General features: G+C 38.0%; 1 protein-coding gene across 4 annotated transcripts in view; it reads left to right on the top strand.

Annotated features, from left to right (window-relative positions):
* ntrk3b (neurotrophic tyrosine kinase, receptor, type 3b) overlaps nucleotides 1–26832 on the top strand; it is a 663222-nt gene that overhangs the window by 287141 nt on the left and 349249 nt on the right. For all 4 annotated transcript variants that reach the window (XM_057850063.1, XM_057850090.1, XM_057850072.1 and 1 more), the window contains one exon: nucleotides 15997–16065. In XM_057850063.1, the coding sequence (XP_057706046.1) occupies nucleotides 15997–16065 (69 nt within the window). The remainder of the gene's footprint in view (nucleotides 1–15996; nucleotides 16066–26832) is intronic.

Below are 26832 nucleotides of genomic sequence, written 5' to 3'. Positions count from 1 at the left end.
CACGTCGGCCACGCGGTGTGTTCAGCTACAGCAAAAAACCTCCGCCACATTAGAACCCGATTCGTTACTTTATTACAGGAATTATTATTCTTATTATTATTATATTATTCCATTTTTTACTTATAATTTATTAGTTTTGCTATGTGTAATTGCCATTTGTAATAGTACCAGCAGTATTTATTAAGGATTTAGTGCAAGTTTTTAGTCTGTGGAACGAATTAATGGAATTATAATGTATTCATATGGGAAAATCCTGCTCGATATACGACCATTTCGACTTACAAACAAGTACCTGGAACGAATTAACTTCGGATGTAGAGGTACCACTGTATTTATTTGGCCTAATATTGTCATGCAATAGGTTAGTACAGTATAATAATAAGAGTTCATATCGATGATGTTGGGCGAAGAAACAGTTACTCATTACTTGAGTATTCTTTTCACCTAAATACTTTTACACTTGTACTTGATTACATTTTTTGGATGACTACTTTTACTTGACTAATATTATTTTGAAATAATGCTACACTTACTTGAGTACATTTTTTGGCTTCTCTACAAACCCCTGGCACTACACAATCCTTCCAAGGCTAAATAGCTCCGTGTACTTATACGTCCTAAATGAGTTTTATTATAGTGGCGTCTTTGTTGTTTGTTGTTTTACTAAAGTGGCCAATAAAGATGATTCTTAATTAGCCGGAGTTATGGTGGCATATTGCGTGGCATCTGTAGACAATACGGAAAGAGCAAAAAAAAAAAAAAAAAAAAATTCAAATATATTACTATTTTAATAAGCTTACTGAGTTTCCACAGGAAAAAAAGGCCTGTAAGTGAATTAGTGAATAGTGAACTACAATTAAGCGAGAGTTCACAGCACTCATGAGAGAGGCATAGCATGTTTACGAGTAGTTGGTGTTAAAATAAAAACCTGCGTTATACCAACAGCTGCAGCTAGGTGTTAATATTGATGACGGTGTTGGGGGCCCACAAAGTGAATGCTAAACTCAACCTGCTGTTTGCACTTATGCCTCCACTGCGGCTGTTTAATAATTCTGTTTGGCAACTGTTCCGCCGGGGACACAGCGCCTGCTTCCACAGCTACGGCTAATTAGCGTAGCATGGCAGCTAGCTGGTTTCCTGACTTGAGCGTTGAAGTTCAGTAGAGTAAGAAACAACTTGGAATGGTGTTATAGTTTGATGGCATGTGTCTTTTGTTGCTTTAACCACATTAAAAACAAACAAACAAACAAACAAAAAATATTATAAGTTGGTGTGAAACATTGTCAGAAGCTTACAAAAAGAGTTCCCAAACATACTATGTCTTATTTTCAATTCTAAAAAGGATGTTTTTTTGTTTGTTTTTTTTTTAGCATGAGAGACATTTTTGTTGACATTTTCCTACAGTTACAGTGCCTTGCAAAAGTATTCGGCCCCCTTGAACCTTGCAACCTTTCGCCACATTTCAGGCTTCAAACATAAAGATATAAAATTTTAATTTTTTGTCAAGAATCAACAACAAGTGGGACACAATCGTGAAGTGGAACTAAATTTATTGGATAATTTAAACTTTTTTAACAAATAAAAAACTGAAAAGTGGGGCGTGCAATATTATTCGGCCCCCTTGCGTTAATACTTTGTAGCGCCACTTTTTGCTCCAATTACAGCTGCAAGTCGCTTGGGGTATGTTTCTATCAGTTTTGCACATCGAGAGACTGACATTCTTGCCCATTCTTCCTTGCAAAAAAGCTCGAGCTCAGTGAGGTTGGATGGAGAGTGTTTGTGAACAGCAGTCTTCAGCTCTTTCCACAGATTCTCGATTGGATTCAGGTCTGGACTTTGACTTGGCCATTCTAACACCTGGATACGTTTATTTTTGAACCATTCCATTGTAGATTTGGCTTTATGTTTTGGATCATTGTCCTGTTGGAAGATAAATCTCCGTCCCAGTCTCAGGTCTTGTGCAGATACCAACAGGTTTTCTTCCAGAATGTTCCTGTATTTGGCTGCATCCATCTTCCCATCAATTTTAACCATCTTCCCTGTCTCTGCTGAAGAAAAGCAGGCCCAAACCATGATGCTGCCACCACCATGTTTGACAGTGGGGATGGTGTGTTCAGGGTGATGAGCTGTGTTGCTTTTACGCCAAACATATCGTTTTGCATTGTGGCCAAAAAGTTCAATTTTGGTTTCATCTGACCAGAGCACCTTCTTCCACATGTTTGGTGTGTCTCCCAGGTGGCTTGTGGCAAACTTTAAACGAGACTTTTTATGGATATCTTTGAGAAATGGCTTTCTCCTTGCCACTCTTCCATAAAGGCCAGATTTGTGCAGTGTACGACTGATTGTTGTCCTATGGACAGAATCTCCCACCTCAGCTGTAGATCTCTGCAGTTCATCCAGAGTGATCATGGGCCTCTTGGCTGCATCTCTGATCAGTTTTCTCCTTGTTTGAGAAGAAAGTTTGGAAGGACGGCCAGGTCTTGGTAGATTTGCAGTGGTCTGATGCTCCTTCCATTTCAATATGATGGTTTGCACAGTGCTCCTTGAGATGTTTAAAGCTTGGGAAATCTTTTTGTATCCAAATCCGGCTTTAAACTTCTCCACAAGAGTATCTCGGACCTGCCTGGTGTGTTCCTTGGTTTTCATAATGCTCTCTGCACTTTAAACAGAACCCTGAGACTATCACAGAGCAGGTGCATTTATACGGAAACTTGATTACACACCGGTGGATTCTATTTATCATCATCGATCATTTAGGACAACATTGGATCATTCAGAGATCCTCACTGAACTTCTGGAGTGAGTTTGCTGCACTGAAAGTAAAGGGGCCGAATAATATTGCACGCCCCACTTTTCAGTTTTTTATTTGTTAAAAAAGTTTAAATTATCCAATAAATATTGTTCCACTTCACGATTGTGTCCCACTTGTTGTTGATTCTTGACAAAAAAATTAAATTTCATATCTTTATGTTTGAAGCCTGAAATGTGGCGAAAGGTTGCAAGATCCAAGGGGGCCGAATACTTTTGCAAGGCACTGTATCTGTGGTGTTCTAGTTTATTTAATTTTGAAAACATTGTTACAGAACATAGCATTAAAGGGAACCTTGGACTTAAAGACGTGTAGGCTCTAATGAGCCACAATTGTTCTGTTTTACTAAAATATGTTATTAGAAACATAAAATATTGCCATTGATTTAAAAATCTAAAATATTAGTACATATTTTGACCTACAGAGGGCGCCATGTTTTATGCGCGCAATGGACACTCGGAGTGGTGACGTAGTTTGTCACTGTCACTAGACGAACACTACCGGTGTTGTGTTCGCTAGGTTAAGCGTGTTTAAATTGTTGCGTCACCTACGCTCTTGTCCGAAAGTGTTAATCCACTGTCAATCAGGAAAGGGGTGTGGATGTGCATATAAGCGGAAGCCGGGTCGGCGTCGCGGTAATTCACGGTCACGTTGCCGTAAGAGACACACACCACTAGTGAGTTTGTGCACATTTATTTCTATTTGTATTATGTATTTCCACCTTGTGCATTGCATTGCTTTTGGACGGTTCGGCGTTTCTTTCACGGTGATCGCGTGATAGCCTTCTAGTTTGTGTTTTACGAGAGCCGCTGTCATGTGACAGTTGACAACTTGCGTGTTGGTTTAGCGTAGCCATTGAGTCAATCTCGCAGCGAATCAGCGAGTGGCGCAGGTCACGCAGTGAATCATGGGAAATGTAGTCTCGGAACAACACTGAATTGATGCTTTGTAATCTGTTCGCTTGTGTGAAAAAACTACATTTTCTCCCGCCATTAGACACCACTTCTGCTAGTAATTTAAAGCATTGGTCGGCGTTCGTAACTTGTTGAAACGGTTTAATGCTTCGACTACTGCCTTAATGAAACGACGGAAAATATGTGATTTTAAAATAATGCACAATGTTTGGTTATTGCAATCTTGATTGTGAATGAATTATACCTGTATTAAGCACAGTACATTATTTATTTATATATTTGTATTAATATATCATTATGAATATTTGTATTTATACATCTATATGTACATTCTTTGTTTGCATTTATAGGTTTACAACCTGCTTGGTGTTTGCTATTTACTACTTGGTGCTTATTACTCACCACCACAAAAAATCAACAATAAAAAAACAACAATATACTGTGAGCACAAGCCGACTTATTCAGTGTGTTCTCTTTCGGATCCCTTTCCGCGGGGAAAAACCACAAAAAGCGTAAACGGCCGAACAACCGGTGTTCTGTAATTTCTTCTATGCGGCGAGACTTTCAACACATGCGCAGATCGGTTAAAAGCGGCAAGTACTTAATATTTTTGTACTTAATGAGTCTTTTATTCCCTTTTCATTGCCTCAAAATACTTTTTGGCATGTGTTTCCCGCTCATATTTTTCAGCATTGTGTTTTTTTTTGTGGTAGCTTTAAAGCAGATTGTTGATTTGTTGACCGCATTGGTCACGTAGCGCATTTAAACCACCCTTATTTTATACCACTACGTTTAAGTATTTTCTTATGGGATATTTAGTATGTTCTGTCCGTATGCATCTAAAAAAAACAAGCTGAAAGCGCACGGTAGTACTTTGGGTGTCAAATTTGCCACTTGTAGACGTTTTACCGGCTTAGCACATTTTGGCAGAACATCGGTTTTGTCATATTCTCGTTTCATCTCATCCTGCCTTTCCTGTTTATTTTGCTTTTGCTGCTCGTTTTGTGAAATATCAACAGTGCTGTCATGCTCATTAATGTTCCTCTCGGAAATTGAAAGCGTGGAACAGACGACATGTTTATGTCGCTAGAGTCATACTCTGGAGGCCCAGCAGCGTAACCCAGTAATGTCATCGCCCTGCGACATGAACAACAATGGCGACCTACTAGTTAAACTAATTCATAATATAAAAATGAAAACATCAAGAGGGGTTTTAATATCAAATTATTTTAACTTGTAATAACATTTATCTTTTAAGAACTCGAAGTCTTTCTATCCGTGGATCGCCTTAAAGGTGATTCAAATGATTCAACATATTATTTCTAGAAGACGCTAACAATAAAACATACAGCTGGTGAATACAATGTAAACCAACGTAAAAGAATGTACTCACGGAATCCACAGTAGAATTTGCAAATATATGAATTTGCTAATATTTTAAGACAAAACCCCCATATAAACCATAAAATATTAAAACTGTAGATAAGAAGGACCAAAGAAAATGTGAACCATAGAAGATGCTCAACATATAAGTGAACAACCTTAGGAGAAATCAAAAACAGGACAACAAAAATAGAAATTACGAATCCTTAGAAAACACAAAGCAAAAATGACATGCAACTTAGAATAGATGACACATAAAGGCTTTGAAACGGAGATGTGAACCATAAAATAAGACTTGAACCGTAGAAGATCCAAACCGCTGTTGTTAAGACTGCATAAAAGGCAATACAATCCAACCAAGACATGAACCATGGACAATACATATCAATGATTTTGGCAAAAAAAGTCAATACAAAACAAAAATCCCTATCTCCAAAAATTTGCATATCATGAAAAGGTACTCTAAAGAAACTACGAACTTACTCATCTGAATCAACGAATTAACTCAAAACCCCTGCAGAAGATTTCTGAGGCTTTTAAAAACTACCAGCCTGGTTCATTACTCAAAACCGCAAACATGGGTTAGACTGCCGACCTGACTGCTGTCTAGAAGGCCATCATTGACACCCTCAAGCAAGAGGCTAAGACACAGAAAGAAATTTCTGACCGAATAGGCTGTTCCCAGAGTGCTGTATCAAGGCACCTCGGTGGCAAGTCTGTGGGAAGGAAAACGTGTGGCAAGAAACAATGCACAACCATGAAGGGACCGCACCCTGAGAAAGATTGTGGAGAAGGGCCGATTCCAGACCTTAGGGGACCTGCAGAAACAGTGGACTGAGTCTGGAGTAGAAATATCCAGAGCCACTGTGCACACGCGTGTGCTGGAAATGGGCTGCAGGTGCCGCATTCCCCTGGTCAAGCCACTTATTAACCTGAAACAGCAGCAGAAGCGCCTGACCTGGGCTACAGAGAAGCAGCACTGGACTGTTGCTCAGCGGTCCAAAGTACTTTTTTCAGATGAAAGCAAATTTTGCATGTCATTCGGAAATCAAGGTGCCAGAGTTTGGAGGAAGACTGGGGAGAAGGAAATGCCAAAATGCCTGAAGTCCAGTGTCAAGTACCCACAGTCAGTGATGGTCTGGGGTGCCATGTCAGCTGCTGGTGTTGGTCTACTGTGTTTTATCAAGGACAGTGTCGATGCAGCTAGCTATCAGGAGATTTTGGAGCACTTAATGCTTTCATCTGCTGAAAAGCTTTTTGGAGTTGAAGATTTCATTTTTCAGCACGACCTGGCACGTTCTCACAGTGCCAAAACCACTGGTAAATGGTTTACTGACCGTGGCATTACTGTGCTCAATTGGCCTGCCAACTCTCCTGACCTGAACCCCATTGAGAATCTGTGGGATATTGTGAAGAGGAAGTTGCTAGACTCCAGCCCCAACACTGTAGATGAGCTTAAGGCCGCTATCATAAAATCCTGGGTGGGGCTACATAACACCTTAGCTGTGCCACAGGCTGATTGCCTCCATGCCACGCCGGAATGAAGCAGTCATTTCTGCAAAAAGATTCCCAACCAAGTATTGAGTGCATAGCTGATATAATCAATTGAAGGTTGACTTTTTTTTAATTAAAAAACACTTTTTTGTATTGGTCGGATGAAATATGCTAATTTTTTTAAGATAGGGATTTTTGTTTTTTTCTTGACTTTTTTGCCACAATCATCAATATTAAAACAATAAAAGGCTTGAACTACTTCAGTTGTATGTAATCAATCTAAATATATGAAAGTCTAATGTTTATTAGTACATTACAGAAAATAATGAACTTTATCACAATATGCTAATTTTTTTAGAATGACTAGTATAGAGATGAATCCTATGGGGATGCAAACAGCGAAAGCACAAACAACAGAAGAGAAAGATACAAACCGAGGAAAGACTCATATCATATTGCAAGATTTGAACCAAGAGAGGCACATAATGGAATAACTGTAGAGCATATATGTCCAAAGTCCGGCTCGGGGGCCAAATGCGGCACGTGGTCGAATTTCATCCGGCCCCCATCCTCTGTCATAAAATCAGTAACGTCTGGCCCACACACAGACTTAATGAATTGGTCAGCAGTACTGCTACCAGCATATTAAGTAGCTTACACACTAAATGCTGCTCCTCATTTACCCACTAAGAGGCAACAGCACTCTACGCAAAATTACCCCGTGTGACCCTTCCAATTTTCTAAAATGGCAACAACAACAACAACAAAAAAGTTGACTGCGACGGCCGACGCTTCAAGGATAGGTGGAAATTTCACTATTTCTTCAATAAAATACGCAACAACTGTGTCTGCCTAATTTGCGGAGACAGTCGCTGTTTTTAAAGAGTTCAATGTGAGGCGATATTACCAAACAAGACAAGACATGTATGACAAGATTAGTGCTGCAACAATTAATCGATTAACTCGAGTATTTGATTACAAAAAAAAATATTCAAATGTTGTTGCTTCGAGTATTCGTTTAATTAAAGTGTCGTTTTAATGGTTTATTTTGAAAGTGTTTGCAATTAGTTTTATTGATGAGGGTTTATACACTACCCTCTGGTCTGCCTCTTTTCACATGGCTGAATCCAACTGCTCCCTGTTAAGACCAACGTAAGCTAGGTTTTTGTTTGAGCTAATGTTTTTTAATGCATTCTTAATTTAGTTTATAGGTATATTAAGCGTTTTTTTTTTTTTTTTTTTTTTTTTTTTTGTGGGAATTTGTGTCTGAGCCATTTGTTAATAGCATTGTAAAAAAAAAAAAAAAAAAAAAAAAAAAAAAAACATTAGCATTTAAGCTACCGGACTTTTTCTATGTAAGTTAGCCAGTTGTTCTTTTGTTGCACATTGATCCTCATTTATCCTCCGAGAGTCAAAAGAGAATGCCACAAAGGCTAGTTGCGAGATTGTTGAAATTATTAATTACAAATAATAATAAAGCAAATGTGACACACAGAATGGCTTGCTAAAATTTGCTTAAATATATTGTTCTACGTAAAGGACGTCAGCCAGGATCGGCCCCCCATATTTTTACCGCACCAAATCTGGCCCCCTTTGCAAAACGTTTGGACACCCCTGCTGTAGTGCAAAAATACAAAGGCCAACTAATGTCACTAGTGTAGAGATGTAAAATCGGGATCTGTGTGCCCACCTTATTTCCAAGTTGCATGTGTTTAACTGTGCACTGCCATCTGGGCTAATAATGGGATTTGTTGCTGCGCTTTATGACCTAATGCTAACGCACTCTCCTAGATGCCATAAATCTAGACGAGCGCACGGACAGATGCCCCACATTCATTTTTAAACACATTGCGCTCCCATGACTGGTTGCACTGTGCACACCACCCCCTACCCCCGATTCTGCATCTTTCCCCCTCATGGCCCGAGGCATCCCGGCGGATTGAATTATTCCACTTAAAAAGCCTTCAACTTTCTTTTATTGAGTTGTCTCAGTTTGTGCTCTTCTCTATCAATAGTGCTTATTTCCATTCTCTAATCCGGAAGCCTGCAGATGCGATTCTCCCCGAGGGCTCTTATTTTGTTGCAGATTGATATCATACAGCAAATGGAAAGAGAGAAAGAGAGTGGAAATGTAATTCAAGAGCAAGGCAAAACGATTAAAATGACCTCAAAAGAGCAAATGTGCAATTGGATTGTGCAGAAAAAAATCGGAACATGGCTTCAAAAATAAGTTGATATGAATTACAACTGGTACCTGCCCCCAACACTTGCGGCTTGGTAAGAGTGTTCTCATTCAAGGACTCCAAAAGGTACGTACTCTGATCTGCTTTTGGGTGCATTGGTCCAAACAGCAGCCAGTACCTGTACCTACAACCCGAAGGTGGAGGCAGGGATGCTACGCTCTCGTCCACCACGGAGAACGCCTAGGTCCAAGCACCAAGCCAGGGGTCACTATTGGTGGGCTCATGTACGCAAAGACTTGTTGATCACCGTTTTAAGATGGCACTGCGAATTGTAAATACTTAGTGGTTACTTAGTTGGAATTAATGAGGTACTTGAGTGCCCTGCAGTTTTGTTTTTAGCAGCCCCTTTTAATTTTTATCCTTGTATTTGACGACAATACCTATTAGTCTTAGTCATATTTTAGTCATTTCAAAATGTGTTTGTCTTCATGTAGTTTTAGTCGACCTTTACTCGAAATGTTTTGATCTGTGCAGTTCAAAAGGTTTAGTCCAAAAATAAAGGTTTCCAACTCGTTCGAATGAACATTGACAGATGAAAACATATTGTAGCACCTACAAAGACAACGCCAACTTCCTTATAATACACACTCAGCAGAAAATAGTACATTATTTTTAAAGAATTATACCCACCTGGACCCCACGAACTATATTTAAAAGAAAAACAGTTGTTTAAAAGGACGCTCACCACTGGCATTAGCATAATGCTGACACGAACTTAAATGCTGTGCTAACGCTACAAGCTACATTTAGTGTGTGATGATCACTTAGCACAGACATTTAAAGGCTAAAGCAACATTGCATATTCTCTCTTGCCAAGATAAGAAAAACAAATCTTAGTAGAGATGTCCCGATCGATCGGGTCCGATCACGTCATTTTCAAAGTATCGGAATCGGCAAAAAAATATGGGACATGCCGTTTTTTAATATATATTAGGGCTGTCAAATGATTAAAAAATTTTAATCGAGTTAATTACAGCTTAAAAATTAATTAATCGTAATTAATCGCAATTAATCGCAATTCAAACCATCTATAAAATATGCCATATTTTTCTGTAAATTATTGTTGGAATGGAAAGATAAGACAAGATGGATGTATATATTCAACATGCGATACATAAAGACTGTATTTGTTTATTATAACAATAAATCAACAAGACGGCATTAACATTGTTAACATTCTGTTAAAGCGATCCATGGATAGAAAGACTTGTAGTTCTTAAAAGATAAATGTTAGTACAAGTTATAGATATTTTATATTAAAACCCCTCTTAATGTTTTCGTTTTAATAAAATTTTTATAATTTTCAATCGAAAAATAAACTAGTAGCCCACCATTATTGATGTCAATAATTACTTACACAATGCTCATGGGTGCTGAAGCCTATAAAATCAGTCGCACCCAAGCGCCAGCAGAGGGCAGCAAAACTCCACAAAACACAATTAACAAGTGGGCATTTGACTGTACTGTCATTTAAATCTATCTGAGCGGGGCATGTGCGTTAATTGCGTCAAATATTTTAACGTGATTAATTTAAAAAATTAATTACCGCCCGTTAACGCGATAATTTTGGCAGCCCTAATATATATATATATATATATATATATAAATTTTTTTTTTTTTTAATTAAATCGTTTTCTAATTGTATTTAATGTTACAGACATAATGTGTTACTCATCCAGAGTCTTTAGTTTTGGCTTAAGGTAGGGTTATAAAATTTATCCCGATAATAGCCGTAATTATTTTTTAAAAAAATGTATCACGATAAAATATGTAACGCAATTAATGCATGCGCTGTACGACCAACTCACGCATTGTCGCGCTCAATCTATAATGGTGCCGTTTTACCTATATAGAGAGCTAAATGGCAGCGTAAAATGAGTAGAGTGAATTTTGGAAGCCTTTGGAGCCTTTTTAAATTGGCTAAAGCCCTACAATTCCTCTCCCTATGATTAGAAATATCTTTATCTTAACACCTTATGTTATTTCCCAACGCAGAGAAGATACATCAATTGGTAGCACTACGCACAGTCATGGTTGCACTTCCCTTCATGCATTTGGGCATGGCTACAGTATCATTTACTGAAAGCTCAACAAATACACTAGATGGCAATATTTAGTCACAATATACAAAGTCACATTTGTCCTTTAAGAATTACGAGTCTTTCTATCCGTGGATCCCTCTCACAGAAAGAATGTTAATAATGTAAATGCCATCTTGAGGATTTATTGTCATTATAAACAAATACAGTACTTATGTACTGTATGTTGAATGTATATATTCGTCCAAGTTTTATTCATTTTTTTCTTAATGCATTGCCAAAATGTATATGATCGGGAAAAATTATCGGGAATGATTGGAATTGAATCGGGAGCAAAAAAAAGCAATCGGATCGGGAAATATCGGGATCGGCAGATACTCAAACTAAAACGATCGGGAGCAAAGAAACATGATCGGAACAACCCTAAATCTTAGTGTGTGTGTTTTAAAACAAGCAAGCCTGGAGAGGACATAGGTGAGTTTGCAGCACGTCACATGAGTAACACAACCAGACACTGCTACGATGCAGGCTAACTACACATAAAGTGTTTGTTACCCATTATTGTCCTGTTATCATCATGAATAAATGGTTCGTCAACACAATATTTTCGTTGATGAAAACAACACTGGTGCACTGTTCAATAAATCAGTTAATCTTCACAACACGAGAGTAGTACAAAATGAAATCTTTGTGTCTCACAAAAGTAAGTTTAAGTATGCCTACACCTGCTCGGTGCCTACAAGGTCCTCATCTGCTCATCTGTTCTAACCATTGACTCCAAGAACACTAATTTTGATAATCTGAAGAAAATCCCTACAACAACTTTCCAACAGGTTGACAATGTATACAAGTACAAAGTTATACAAAGTCTAGAACAGTCCAAAAATATGCATTAACGAGCAACAAACTGCAGGCAAACAGAGGGAAAACTGGGGCATGCACACACTACACGTCACTTCCGCTCATTATTAAGCATGACGTTAGCAACTGTTGCTAACCAGGGTACACGCTACCGTTTGTCCCCAATAGTAAATGAATGGAAATAATGTACAAAGGAGATGTTTACAGAGCTAACCTACCAATTCTGTCCGAAAATGATGTCCCTGGTGCCAAATTAACTGTTAAAGATGTGGAAGAACATACAAATGTTATGTTAAAGAGATGGCTTGAGTGTCAAGGGCTGAAAAAGAGTCGAGCATCTTTTTTCTTACGTCATTGACAATGACGTTCTCCTGTTTCAACAAGCTATCCTTTACCCCCATAAGCCCTGTCTTTCTTATATATTATATCCTTTGGTTGTCTTACGTCTCTGACCGTTCTTGAGGGTAATTTATATTGTTAGTTCAGTGTAGCGATCGCAAATTCTACTCAGTGACAGGCAACGAACACTTAATTTTTTCATCAATAAGAAATCTTAATTTTATTAATTTGTTTACACTCTCCCTTACTAAAAATGTTTCCTTACAACAGAAAAGGTAACAACGGTGGCACTCAGATACACTTTAATTTTTTTCAGGTCATACATTGTCAGACAGATGCAGCACGGCAAAATGCCACGCTAAAAATAAGTAAAAATATCAAAATGGCTTACATCTTCGGAGGACACTGTAGCAGGCAATGGGTCGTGATTGTCATTTGTAGGTGGATGACTTCACCTTGCTGGCATTAAACTGGTCTTTCGGACGTCCGCACAAGCTGATCCACTGTTCACATTTTTTCCTTTGAGTCTTTGGTTTCGGGAAACGTATGAAGAAATCTTTCTTATGTGGACGGTCATAATGTCTAGAGTCGTTTCTAGTTTGATCGGCATATTCGTTTTTGATAGATTACCAGAGAAAACTATCAGAAATATAATGGTTTGTATGTGAGGGCGTGTCTATAATGTCCCACTTCCGCTTTACGATGCGACGTCACGGTCTAAAAATAGTATTCATGCGGCACGCTATTCTAGCAGCATGCACAAGAAGTGACGATTTATGACGGAAGTCTTCAGTCTTTTTGATGGGGGCCCAGAGGCGGGACTTCAGATGTTATTGGCTGGCGGGGCGTCGTCCGGGTGTGGCATCAGTTTTGGATTGGGCAAGAGTTTGTGATGCCTGTTGTCAAAACAACGCTGATTCTTTTGTCAGCATCAGCCGGGGGCGGGTGCGACTGGCTGACTGGGTGCAACGTTAGCTTAGAACGTTATGTCCATCAGTTATCATATGGTGAGGGCGTGACTTGGTTTGGTCAACTGTAAGCATACTAGCATACTGGTCTGTTCTTAACACTTACTCTCTCATTTCTTGTATACAGGGGTTACTTTCTCTGCCCACATAAACATTATTCTCATGCACACCTGTTTTATGTCTTTTATTGTTGGTTGAACTATGTTTTAATATCTTAATTTTATTATGCACTAATACAATAGAATCAGGCATGTTTGTTATTATTGATTAGCATGTTAGCAAAAATACTATTTCGCTTTACCCCCAACTTTCTGTGGACCTGACCCCCCTTGACCTGTCCAATGGGTGATGAGCTCAATCGTTGACAAATAGCACATACACAGAAAATTTAAAATGTTTCAATAAGAATATTTTTCTTAAATCTGGTCAAATAATTTTCTCCATCTTGTTTTGAGAGTTAAAGAGTAGTTAACAGATTAATGTGTAAGATTATTCCACTTAGTTTAAGTAAATATTGCTATTTTTTCTTATTCAGCCTATCCATTTAAAAGTTGGTAATTTTTCTCCTAAATCAAGAAGATATGTCTGACATTTCAAAGCTTTTTTAAGTTTAAATATACTCATTTGTTGCTTAAAACAAGTTTAGGCTTATTTTCAGCTTGCTGTTTTCTTATTTCAAGAAAATTAAAATTTACTTGAAGCTGAAGGAATTTAGTCCTCCCAGCCCAAACCCCACGGGGAGGCCGGCAACAGAACGGAAATGTGCTCCGCCGCTCGACACCCCCGAAGAGACTGGCCAGGAGGAAGCCAAACTCCGCGCGTTCCTGTGTTAACCCTTTGCACACTGACTCCATGTTTCAAAAGCTTGAAGAACACTCGCCGAAAACAGGTTGACAATTTATTCGTCGACAATGGTAAAAAACAAGGCAAAAACAGACGACGGAGGGACAATTCTGGATCCAAAACAAGGCTACATGTTTCCGAGCAGAAGAAATCTGTCTTATCTCAGTGTCCAGTCTTTTTGAAGTCTTTGCTGACGCGGGTCTTGTCGAAGGCGTTTCTGGGCGTTGCTTTTGGGCCGCCCCCGCTGTGGCCGGTTTTGGGCGGCTTAGGTTCGTGCACAGATTGGGACGCCCGCTATCAACTTTGCTGCCCAGGCTGGTTGTACTTGTTTTAGGACAAAGCGCTTTGTCCTTGGAGTTTGCTGGGAGAGCAGATTACCCGAGTTGGTGCGTCACTCTTGTGATAAGACGGCATTGTGTATCTCTTCTATTTCTTCACATTAAACTATGGTGTGCTATTTATTTTATATTAGTAGTGTAGTCCTACCGTAAATATGAAAATGATACTATTTCCTGATTAATTATATTACGTGTGTTAGACTAATGCAAACAGTTAGACGGTGCCTACGAAAACCTGTACCATATGTATCTGTTAGACTATATATGTGTTAGACTAATGCAGACAATTATATGGTGTGTGCAATGACGATATCGTTTCTCCTTCAAAGCACAGGCAAATAATTTTACTTATTTCTAGTAGATTTGCACTGAAAACAAGGGAATTTGAAAAGTTTTAAGGAGGCGTGTTTTTGCAGTGTACAAATGGTATCAAAAGATTACAAAAGAGAAGGTCACAAAAGGCTACAGCTAGCTAGTGCAAGAATCGTAGACATGATCGCATAAGTGGACTTTAAGTGGGTGCAGGCCCCTCCTGGCGGCCAAAAAGTGTCATTGCATGAAATTGACTTTCCTATATACTTTTATAAAAGTTGTAAAGCAATAAAACTGCAACAAAAATGAATGAAATGAACAAAATAATATGTTTTTATAATGGGTTTAAATTATTTTCATTAAAAAAAAATAATTAGGGGAGGGCAATTTTATTTTTCAAATGATCTTTTTCTTTGATTGAAAATATTTTTGTGTTCAAATGCAAATTTTTCAATCTGAAATATTTTTTCACATTCAAAAACGTCTATGATTGAAATTTTTCTGTTTTTTTGACTGCAGTGATTTTTCTTTTTGAAAATATATTTTTTCTGAAGCAACTTATTTTTTTGATTGAATAACAAAGACAAAAACGTCCTAGCCACATTTTGGCTAGGACGTTAGGGGGAAAAAAAAAAAGACTCCAATCAAAAAAAAAAAAAAAAAAAAAAAAAAGAAAAGAAAAAAAATCTATCAAAGAAAAATAGCTTTCACATGCATTTTTTTTAGTTTCAAATTTATTTAAACACTTTTTTTTTTTTTGATTGAAGCGACTTTAAAAAATATATATATATATATATATTAAAAATATATATTTTTATTGAAGCAACTTTTTTTTTGGATTGAATAATACAGACACAAATCTACCTCCATATGGCTCCGCCCAGGGGATACAATTTTTGACTGGGGTAACTACATTGGCACGCCACCGACGGGCGTACCATATTCAATGGATGTCGATCTTGGTGAAAACTATTGCCTAAGCAGCCTGATTTAGAATTCCCCTCAAGAATGATGGGAAACAAAAAAAAAAAACGCTCATTGGCAACTCATTATTATAAATATTCTCTTAAGTTAATTTTATTGCTGACACTGCATTTCGGGGTCATCGACATGTTGTGCCTAACCCAAAAGTCAAACTCCGCCTATGCATGGTAGCAATGAACATACATTTTACTTTACTGTCCTTGGCAACCATCAATTCCAACTGTAGTAAAAGATTGAAATAATTTTTTCAGAAAAAAAATGTAATTACAATTAAAAGGGGGGAAAAAAATCCAAGTCCTATGTTTGCTCATGTTGCTCAATAGCAAGTCATTGCAAAAAAAGTAAAACAGGAAATACAAACCAAACAAAATGGAGCTGGCTACAGCACTAAGCATCGCTAAATGGGGCTGTTTTTGTGTTGTTATTGTATGTACTAATTGTTGTCTTTCTGCCTTCTCTCCTTTTGTAGAAACCTGTCAAAGAATCCTCTCAGCACTCTGTCATGGCAACTCTTCAAGCACCTTCAACTCATCGAGCTGTGAGTGAATCTTTCTTGGTCTTTTATTTCTTATTAGCAGCCATTTATTAATGCTCCACTGTGCACATTTTTTTTTTTTTTTTTTTAAATTCGTTTTTTTCTGTCCATTAAATTCACGCCTTTGTTGTACAGACTGTCTCATTTGTCCAGAGCGCGCATACAAAGAGTGAACCTGAAGGTAGCTGATCTTACAAGCCAATTTGTTGACACAATTACCACACAGTGGATAAAATTAAAGAGGAGGTGGAGGGTGTTGGGAGCACGACCCACCCCAAATAACCCACTCTCATGCTATTTATGCATATTTGAGTGATCAACCATGTACAGGAAATGCCGTGATGGGTAATTTACGCTTCATTACGCCCATCAACCGCTCACTATATCAGGTGCCTACTGCTTCCTGTAGCCCGATAATGATTAATAAATGCAAAGGCTCAGATGCGCTTTTTAAATTCGGATTCGTTATTTGTGTTGACAGTAACGAATGGCCTCCAAATAAGAATCAAATCGTCACTCCCTCAAGTACTTTGAAATATGGTGATGTTATAGTATGACTAATCAAGAATCCAAATTGATTATTTTTAAAGTATTTTTTGAACTGGAGGGAGTACAGTAGCGTGTTTTGCCTGCCACTTTGTTTTTAGTTTAAAATGGCTTACTTTAACCAGGATTCCTTGTTGTAGCATGGTCAACATTGCAAAAACTCACCTCCTTAAATTAATTAATTCCCTTGTTTTCAGTGTAAATCTACTAAAAATAAGTGAAATTATCTGTCAGTGCTTTAAGTGAATTTTGATTCCTTGAAATAAGAAAAATAGCTTGCAATAAATTTGCATATTTAATCTTAAAAAAAAGCTTGTTTGTCAGAAACTGTTCTTAATTCAAGAATATATATTGTTCAAAACATTATTTGAAACCAAATCTTTCTTGATTTAGGTGAAAAACCTTAAAAATGACCTACTTTTCGGGCTTATTAAGAACAAAAATAATTTATAATAAAATAATTTGATATTGCAACCCCTCTTGATGTTTTCGTATTTATACAATTTGTAAAATTTGTTTAATAGTTAGCTATTAGGTCGCCATTGTTGCTGACGTCGCAGGGCGGTGACGTCACATGATGTCATCTGTTCAACCCTTTAAAAATTTTAACCCCAGAGGAACATTAATCAGCATGACAGCGAGCAGCAAAAGCAAAATGAACAGGAAAGACGGGATGAGACGAGATGAGAGTAGGAAAAAATAACAGTGTCCTGCCAAAATTTGCTACACTGCTGAAACGTCTTACAAGAGGCAAATTTGACACCCAAAGTACTACCGTGTGCTTTCAGCTTGTTTTGGTTAGATGCATTGACAGAACATACTCAAGATCCCTTAAGAAAATAATTAAAAATAGAAATATCAAATAAGGGTGGTTTAAATATTCTACGTGACCAATGTGGTCAACAGATCAACAATCTGCTGTAAAGCTACCACAAGAAAAATCAATGCTTAAAAGTATGGGAGGGAAACACATGCTAAAAGTATTTTGAGGAAATCAAAAGGTGATAAAAGACCCAATAAAAACACAAATAGTAAGTACTCGCTGCTTTTCACCGATGAGTGCATGTGTTGGACGTCTCGCCGCGTAGAAGGAATTGCGGAAGTGGAGTCCAACGCTTTGGCGCGAATACTGCAAAGATGGCAGAGCAACAAAAGAGACAAAAAGTTTTGTCTTAGGAGGAAAAAAAGAGAGGCTACCAGGATATACAAAATAAACATTGGCCTGGCTTTCAATCCATGGTGTGATGCCCCCCCCCCACCCCCCAGCCACACTAAGCCACACGGTTGCTAACCATCATATCCGATTATTTAGCCACAACTGGATTCATTACCTTATTACTATTCATCCTTCACACAGCCACTGGAAACAGAAATGTTATTTAATCCATCTGCAAGCGACCGGGAGATTGATTTTTGATTGATTGATGATTCTGGGACAATGCGCGGTTCTGCGCTGGTCCTCATGGGAAACGCAGCGCTGGTCCTCGTGGGAAACGCAGTCTTCCTTAAGGCAAAACCCACCACGTTGCTAATATTCGACCAAAACTGAAAAGCTACAAAGTGGTGCTTTAAATAGACACTGCTGTTAATTTCAAACAGCTATGCCTAGCAAGGCCCATAAACAAGCCATTTGTTGATTAATGTATCGAATCATTTGAACCATCTTAAATTAGCGACTCCCTCAAAAGATGCTGATGTTAACCAAAACAGAAGCCCCTACTTAGGCTTTCAGGCAAGACATTTTTTGCGCATTATTTGAACCCTTGTTACAATCTCACACACTACTCCATAAGCTTGTTCTGTTGCCAGGTGCATCTTGGGAGAAATAAAGCCCTCATTTCAAACAGATATGGTTGGCAACGAAAAAAGCCTTTCAGTCTTTCAGACAAGCCATTTGTTGACTGAAACATTGTTTGAACCATTTCCAAATGCTTACAGTATTTGTCCAGTGCCTCCCATCATTATTACTGGTTGTTTCATAAGAATGATAAAAGCTTGTTCATTGTAATTCTGTTCGTAGAAGTCTTGCACCTCCATTTTTATCCTCAGGTGCATCATCCACTTCCGACAAAAGTGCACCTCGCTCCTTTTTGTTCAGTTTCATATACCGTATTTTTCGGTCTACAAGTCGCACCTGAGTTCGGTATAAGTCACACCAGCCAAAAAATGCCCAATGAAGAGAAAAAAAAAACATATACAGTGGGGCAAATAAGTATTTAGTCAACCACTAATTGTGCTTCTCCTACTTGAAAATATTAGAGAGGCCTGTAATTGTCAACATGGGTAAACCTCAACCATGAGAGATAGAATGTGGGAAAAAAAACAGAACAGAAAATCACATTGTTTGATTTTTAAAGAATTTATTTCCAAATCATGGTGGAAAATAAGTATTTGGTCAATATCAAAATTTAATCTCAATACTTTGTTATGTACCTTTTGTGTGCAATAACAGAGGCCAAACGTTTTCTGTTTGCTTTCTTCACAAGCTTTTCACACACTGTTGCTGGTATTTTGGCCCATCCCTCCATGCAGATCTCCGCTAGAGCAGTGATGTTTTGGGGTTGTCGTTGGGCAACACAGACTTTTAACTCCCTCCACAGATTTTCTATGGGGTTGAGATCTGGAGACTGGCTAGGCCACTTCGGGACCTTGAAATGCCTCTTACGAAGCCACTCCTTTGTTGCCCTGGCTGTGTGTTTGGGATCATTGTCATGCTGAAAGACCCAGCCACGTCTCATCTTCAATGCCCTTGCTGATGGAAGGAGATTTTCACTCAAAATCTCTCGATACATGGCCCTATTCATTCTTTCCTTTACACAGATCAGTCAACCTGGTCCCTATGCGGAAAAGCAGCCCCAAAGAATGATGTTTCCACTCCCATGCTTCACAGTGGGTATGGTGCAATTCAGTATTCTTTTTCCTCCAAACACGAGAACCTGTGTTTCTACCAAAAAATTTTTTTTTTGTTTCATCTGACCATAACACATTCTTCCAGTCCTCTTCTGGATCATCCAAATACTCTCTAGTGAACCGCAGACGGGGCTGGACGTGTACTTTCTTCAGCTGGGGGACACGTCTGGCAGTGCAGGATTTGAGTCCCTGGCGGCGCATTGTGTTACTGGTCTTGGTCTTCTAGCCTTTGTTACTGTGGTCCAGCTCTCTGTAGGTCATTGACTAGGTCCCCCCGTGTAGTTCTGGAATTTTTGCTCACCGTTCTTGTTATCATTTTGACACCACGGGGTGAGGAGGGAGTTGAAAGTCTGTGTTGCCAAACGACAGCCCCAAAACATCACTGCTCTAGAGGAGATCTGCATGGAGGAAAGGGCCAAAATGCCAGCAACAGTGTGTGAAAAGCTTGTGAAGCGTTACAGAAAATGTTTGGGGTCTGTTATTGCCAACAAAGGGTACATAACAAAGTATTGAGATGAACTTTTGGTATTGACCAAATATTTATTTTCCACTATGATTTGCAAATAAATTCTTTAAAAATCAAACAATGTGATTTCCTTTTTTTTTTCACATTCTGTCTCTTATGGTTGAGGTTTACCCATGTTAACAATTACAGGCCTCTGTAATATTTTCAAGTGGGAGAACTTGCACAATTAGTGGATGACTAAATACTTATCTGCCCCACTGTATAAGTTGCACCGGAGTATAAGTCGCATTTTTGGTGGAAATTTACTTGATAACAACACATAGAAGAGATAGGTTATCTTGAAAGGCAATTTAATATAAAAATACAATAGAGAACAACATGCTGAATAAGTGTACAGTATGATGTTACATGATGCATGAACAACGAAATGCGAATATACTGTCCTCACCAGGACACTACAGCTCGGCCCTGGCTATACAGCGAGCTAAACTCCCAAATGACGATGCTGGACATCTGTATAATTTGCTGAATCAATTTCGTCCTCGATGCCAAACAGGTTCGCATCAACGTAAATAAATGATAATTAGGTGCTATTACAGCAATGACACAAACCGTTAGCATGCGTTCACTAGCATTAGCACATCGTTCAAACAACCACACAACTGGCTCTAAGTGTCTGATCGCGGGTGCAAAACACACAACAACAACAGAAAAGATGATACACACAGGTGTTGCCTCTGTAGAGATCTTTTAATAGCATAAACCATGAACGTAGGTTCGCAGCCGTGTTTCTCTCTCGCTAACTCGCCCACTCCCTTAGAGCTGCGTATCACGAGTGCGCTCCCACGTGGGTGTGAAAGCGACACAAACTAAAAGCATGCATTTCAATACAAAAAAGCCAATAATACAATTGAACACACATTGCCAAAGGCAGAACGCGAACGTGGCCATAGCTATTAAGAGTTCAGATAACTACAGCATAAAGAACATGCTAACAAGTTTACCAAACCACCAATGTCACTCCAAAACACCAAAATAAAATGTGAAATGATATCATAATGTGTTAATAATTCCACACATAAGTCGCTCCCGAGTATAAGTCGCACCCCCAGCCAAACTATGAAAAAAACTGTGACTTATAGTCCGAAAAATACGGTAGTACCTCTAATCATGATAGTTTACCAATGTTTAGAAAAGCTGTTGTTGACATGCTACCATTAATGAGTAAAACACTTACCCTGCTAAGTGAAAGAGCAACACCCAAGCGTGGAAATCCCATTTTATGTCCGTGCCTAGCAGCATCCTGCTACCTATAAGAAAAACAAATTGCACAGCTCTAAATGTCCTTCACGCAAGGGACATCAAAGTGCTACCTCCTGGGGACAGCTGTTAACCAAAACAGTAGCCCTTATCTTCTTCACTTAGGACAGGTGAATGCTTCCCTCAAATAGACACTTCACTCCAGAAAAACAATGTGTTGTAACTAGGGCTGTCAAAATTATCGCGTTAATTATTAATTAACGTGATAATTAGATAATTAGATAAAGATAATAAATAGGTTATACATTTATATATATATATATATATATATATATATATATATATATATATATATATATATATATATATATATATATAATTTCAGGCTTCAAACATAAAGATATAAAATTTTAATTTTTGTCAAGGATCAACAACAAGTGGGACACAATCGTGAAGTGGAACAAAATTTATTGGATAATTTAAACTTTTTTAACAAATAAAAAACTGAAAAGTGGGGCGTGCAATATTATTCGGCCCCCTTGCGTTAATACTTTGTAGCGCCACCTTTTGATCCAATTACAGCTGCAAGTCGCTTGGGGTATGTTTCTATCAGTTTTGCACATCGAGAGACTGACATTCTTGCCCATTCTTCCTTGCAAAACAGCTCGAGCTCAGTGAGGTTGGATGGAGAGTGTTTGTGAACAGCAGTCTTCAGCTCTTTCCACAGATTCTCGATTGGATTCAGGTCTGGACTTTGACTTGGCCATTCTAACACCTGGATACGTTTATTTTTGAACCATTCCATTGTAGATTTGGCTTTATGTTTTGGATCATTGTCCTGTTGGAAGATAAATCTCCGTCCCAGTCTCAGGTCTTGTGCAGATACCAACAGGTTTTCTTCCAGAATGTTCCTGTATTTGGCTGCATCCATCTTCCCGTCAATTTTAACCATCTTCCCTGTCCCTGCTGAAGAAAAGCAGGCCCAAACCATGATGCTGCCACCACCATGTTTGACAGTGGGGATGGTGTGTTCAGGGTGATGAGCTGTGTTGCTTTTACGCCAAACATATCGTTTTGCATTGTGGCCAAAAAGTTCAATTTTGGTTTCATCTGACCGGAGCACCTTCTTCCACATGTTTGGTGTGTCTCCCAGGTGGCTTGTGGCAAACTTTAAACGAGACTTTTTATGGATATCTTTGAGAAATGGCTTTCTTCTTGCCACTCTTCCATAAAGGCCAGATTTGTGCAGTGTACGACTGATTGTTGTCCTATGTACAGACTCTCCCACCTCAGCTGTAGATCTCTGCAGTTCATCCAGAGTGATCATGGGCCTCTTGGCTGCATCTCTGATCAGTTTTCTCCTTGTTTGAGAAGAAAGTTTGGAAGGACGGCCGGGTCTTGGTAGATTTGCAGTGGTCTGATGCTCCTTCCATTTCAATATGATGGCTTGCACAGTGCTCCTTGAGATGTTTAAAGCTTGGGAAATCTTTTTGTATCCAAATCCGGCTTTAAACTTCTCCACAACAGTATCTCGGACCTGCCTGGTGTGTTCCTTGGTTTTCATAATGCTCTCTGCACTTTAAACAGAACCCTGAGACTATCACAGAGCAGGTGCATTTATACGGAGACTTGATTACACACATTTGGATTCCATTTATCATCATCAGTCATTTAGGACAACATTGGATCATTCAGAGATCCTCACTGAACTTCTGGAGTGAGTTTGCTGCACTCAAAGTAAAGGGGCCGAATAATATTGCACGCCCCACTTTTCAGTTTTTTATTTATTAAAAAAGTTTAAATTATCCAATAAATGTTGTTCCACTTCACGATTGTGTCCCACTTGTTGTTGATTCTTGACAAAAAAATTAAATTTCATATCTTTATGTTTGAAGCCTGAAATGTGGCGAAAGGTTGCAAGATTCAAGGGGGCCGAATACTTTTGCAAGGCACTGTATATATATATATATATATATATATATGTATTATTAGGGCTGCCAAAATTATCACATTAACGGGCGGTAATTAACTTTTTTAATTAGTTACGTTAAAATATTTGACGCAAGTAACGCACATGCCCCGCTCGAACAGATTAAAATGACAGCACAATGTAATGTCCACTTGTTACTTTTTTGGAGTTTTGTCGCCCTCTGCTGGCGCTTGGGTGCGACTGATTTTATGGGTTTCAGCACCCATCAGCATTGAGTAATTATTGACATCAACAATGGCGGGCTACTAGTTTATTTTTTGATTGAAAATTTTACAAATTTTATTAAAACAAAAACATTAAGAGGGGTTTTAATATAAAATTTCTATAACTTGTACTAACATTTATCTTTTAAGAGCTTCATGTCTTTCTATCCATGGATCACTTTAACACAATGTTAATAATGTTAATGCCATCTTATTGATTTATTGTTATAATAAACAAATACAGAACTTATGTACCGTATGTTGAATGTATACAGTGTATATCCGTCTTGTCTTATCTTTCCATTCCAACAATAATTTACAGAAAAATATGGCATATTTTATAGATGTTTGAATTGCGATTAATTACGATTAATTAAATTTTCAGCTGTAATTAACTCGATTAAAAATTTTAATCGTTTGACAGCCCTAGTTGTAACTGTAATCAACTCATTAATTGTTCGCACATGGTTTTCAAAGAATTACCTGCTAATCACGGCTGTTGCCAACCAAAACAGAACTCACCTGTCGTATATTGCTTCTTTTTTTCTTCGTCCCAGTGGGTCTTGCGAGCGATTCAAATAGCCAGCAGGACACCCTGCTGGTGTTACGCCATCGTCATCTCAGTGCCTCTTTGTTCCTGTTTGGAAAAGTACAAACTTTATTTTTGTTGTTTTTACTTTTGCTGTCTGACCAGCTGTCCACTTGGACTATTGTAACTGATAATTTAACACACTTAGTTATTTCTGCCAGGTCATTTAATGACATTTCAGATGTTTTTGTACATAATTACAAAAAGTGTTTTGCAACATTAGCTGTTGGCTTGGTGTTTGGGATGTGGGGCCAAATCAAACAATTCATGGTTTCATGAAGGGATCACAATCTGGAAAGCATCACTCAGACTGATGCATACCAACTGCTAGCATGTTATAACATTGTGTACTCTCATTTTATATATTAGGATGCAGGACAAGGAGTGATCTGCTTTCTCATTATTTTATGGCAACACACCAACAGCTAGCTAGTATTAACAATGTTAGTATGATTAAGAAATATTACATAGGGTGACCAAACATCCTCTTTTGCCCGGACAAGTCCTCTTTTTACGTGCCCTCCGGAGTGTCCGGCCAGGTTTCATAAATTCATGAAAATGTCCAGTTTTTATGATTTTTCACGGGAACAATTTGAAGAGAATCCCTCCGGCCGCTAGGGGGCAGCGCCTGCATGCGTTGACGTGCTCCTTCTAGGAGGGGCGGGAGAAGGAGTCAATTTTCTTTTTTGTTGGCAGTTTACCCTTTGTTTCATGGGGAATTACCACCATCTACTGACGGTTTGGCGAGAGATCAGATTACAGTAAGGAGTTTAATAAGGAGTTCTAAAAGACTTGGCTCTATATACCTTTCTGTAAGTTTATCTCCTGTTAATGTCGATCACGTGTCTTCTGTTGTATGTAAGGTTATATGTGTAGACAGAGATGCAGTATATTACATGAGTCTTGTACTTGTTCTGCGTTGGTTCATTTGGTTGAATGCTAGTATTATATGCTAAATAGCATATATTCTTATAAGTTTTTCTTTTTTTACGATAAATACGTACATAGTGGCATTTATAATAGATTTATAATATATCAGAATATATAATAGATTTGTACTGGTGTAATCTGTAAAATCCCGTTTGGTGTCGCATCTTTCCGCTGCCGATGATGGTAAACTTTTATAGCAAAGTCTGATTTTGCCACGGTTCCCGTAGTTGCCAATAGGTAGCAATCAGTGAGCTCAGCCGCGCTAGGATTTTGAAACCTTGACGTTTTCATACAACGATATACAACCCCTAGCAAAAATTATGGAATCACCAGTCGTAGACGGGCACTCATTCAGACATTTTATCATGTAGAACAAACTCAGATAAAAAGTATTAATGAATACGTTCAAAAGTGCAACTCTTTAGCATCCAAAAACACTACAAGAAATGAATAAAAAACATTGTGGTGGTCAGTAAATGTTAATTATGTAGAGCAATGTTGGACAGAGTGAATTTTGATCTCTTCTTTAGACAGTCATGTTTGTAAATCTCACTGGAACAGCACCAGACAAAAGTTCCAGCATCATCACCTTGTCCAATGCAGATTCTTGACTCTTGACACCTTGTTCAATGCAGATTTTTGACTCTTGACAAGGTGATGATGCTGGAACTTTGGTTTGCTGCTGTTCCAGTTTCCCTCAGTCCTTGATAATATGGGGCTGCATGTCAGGCAAAGGCACTGGGGAGATGGCTGTGGTTAAATCTTCAATAAATGCAAAGTTTACATTGAAATTTTAGACAGCTTTCTTATCCCTTCAATTGAAAATATGTCATTTTCCAAGATGATAATGCATGATGCCGCAAAGCAAAAACTGTTAAAGCATTCCTTGGAGAAAGACTGATCCAGTCAATGTCATGACCTCCAAATAGCCCAGATCTCAACCCTATTGATAACCTGTGGTGGAAATTTTTACAAATGGTCCACAGCAAAGCTCCGACCTGCAAGGATGATCTGGCAACTGCAATCAAAGAGAGTTGGCACCAAATTGATGAAGAATACTCATCATAAGCTGATTTTAACGGGGAGCCAAGGCCAGGCCAGGCCGCCCCTGGTGGCCGAAAAGTGTCATTGCATGAAATTGACTTTCCTATATATATAAAAGTTATAAAGCAATAAAACTGCAACAAAAATGAATGAAATGAAGAAAAAAAACAAATTTATAATGGGTCAAAATTATTTTTCGACCAGAACCTGTGACTAGCGACTTAGACGGTCATTTGCTTTGCGTATGATTTAAAATAAATAAATAAATAAAAATTAGGGGAGGGCAATTTTATTTCTCAAATGATTTTTTTTTTCTTTGATTGAAAATATTTTTTTTGATTGAAGCAACTTTTTTGGGGATTGAATGATTTAGACACAAATGTCCTACCCATAATATAGCCCAAACGCAAAAAGGATTGCTTCAATCAAATAAAAATTTTTCAATGAAAAATTAAGTGTTCAAATGCCAGTTTTTCAATCTTATTTTTTTTCACGTTCAAAAACGTTTTCTATGATTAAAATTTTTCTTTTTTTGATTGAAGTGATTTTTCTTTTTGAAAATATATTTTTTTTTAAGCAACTTATTTTTTGATTGAATAATAAAGACAAAAACATCCTAGCCAAAATGTGGCCCAAACACAAATCAACATTACTTCAATCAAAACAAAACAAAAAAAATCCATAGAAAATTGCTTTCACATGCATTTTTTTGAGTTTCAAATTTATTTTTGCATTCAAACACAAGTTTTTCATTGAAGCGACTTCTTTTTGATTGAAAATTTGAATTGAACATTTATATTTTGATTGAATTTATATTTTTTTATTGCAGCAA

Source organism: Corythoichthys intestinalis, chromosome 1 (genome assembly GCF_030265065.1).
Source record: "Corythoichthys intestinalis isolate RoL2023-P3 chromosome 1, ASM3026506v1, whole genome shotgun sequence".
NCBI lineage: Eukaryota > Metazoa > Chordata > Actinopteri > Syngnathiformes > Syngnathidae > Corythoichthys > Corythoichthys intestinalis.
This window is presented reverse-complemented; position numbering and strand designations above follow the sequence as displayed.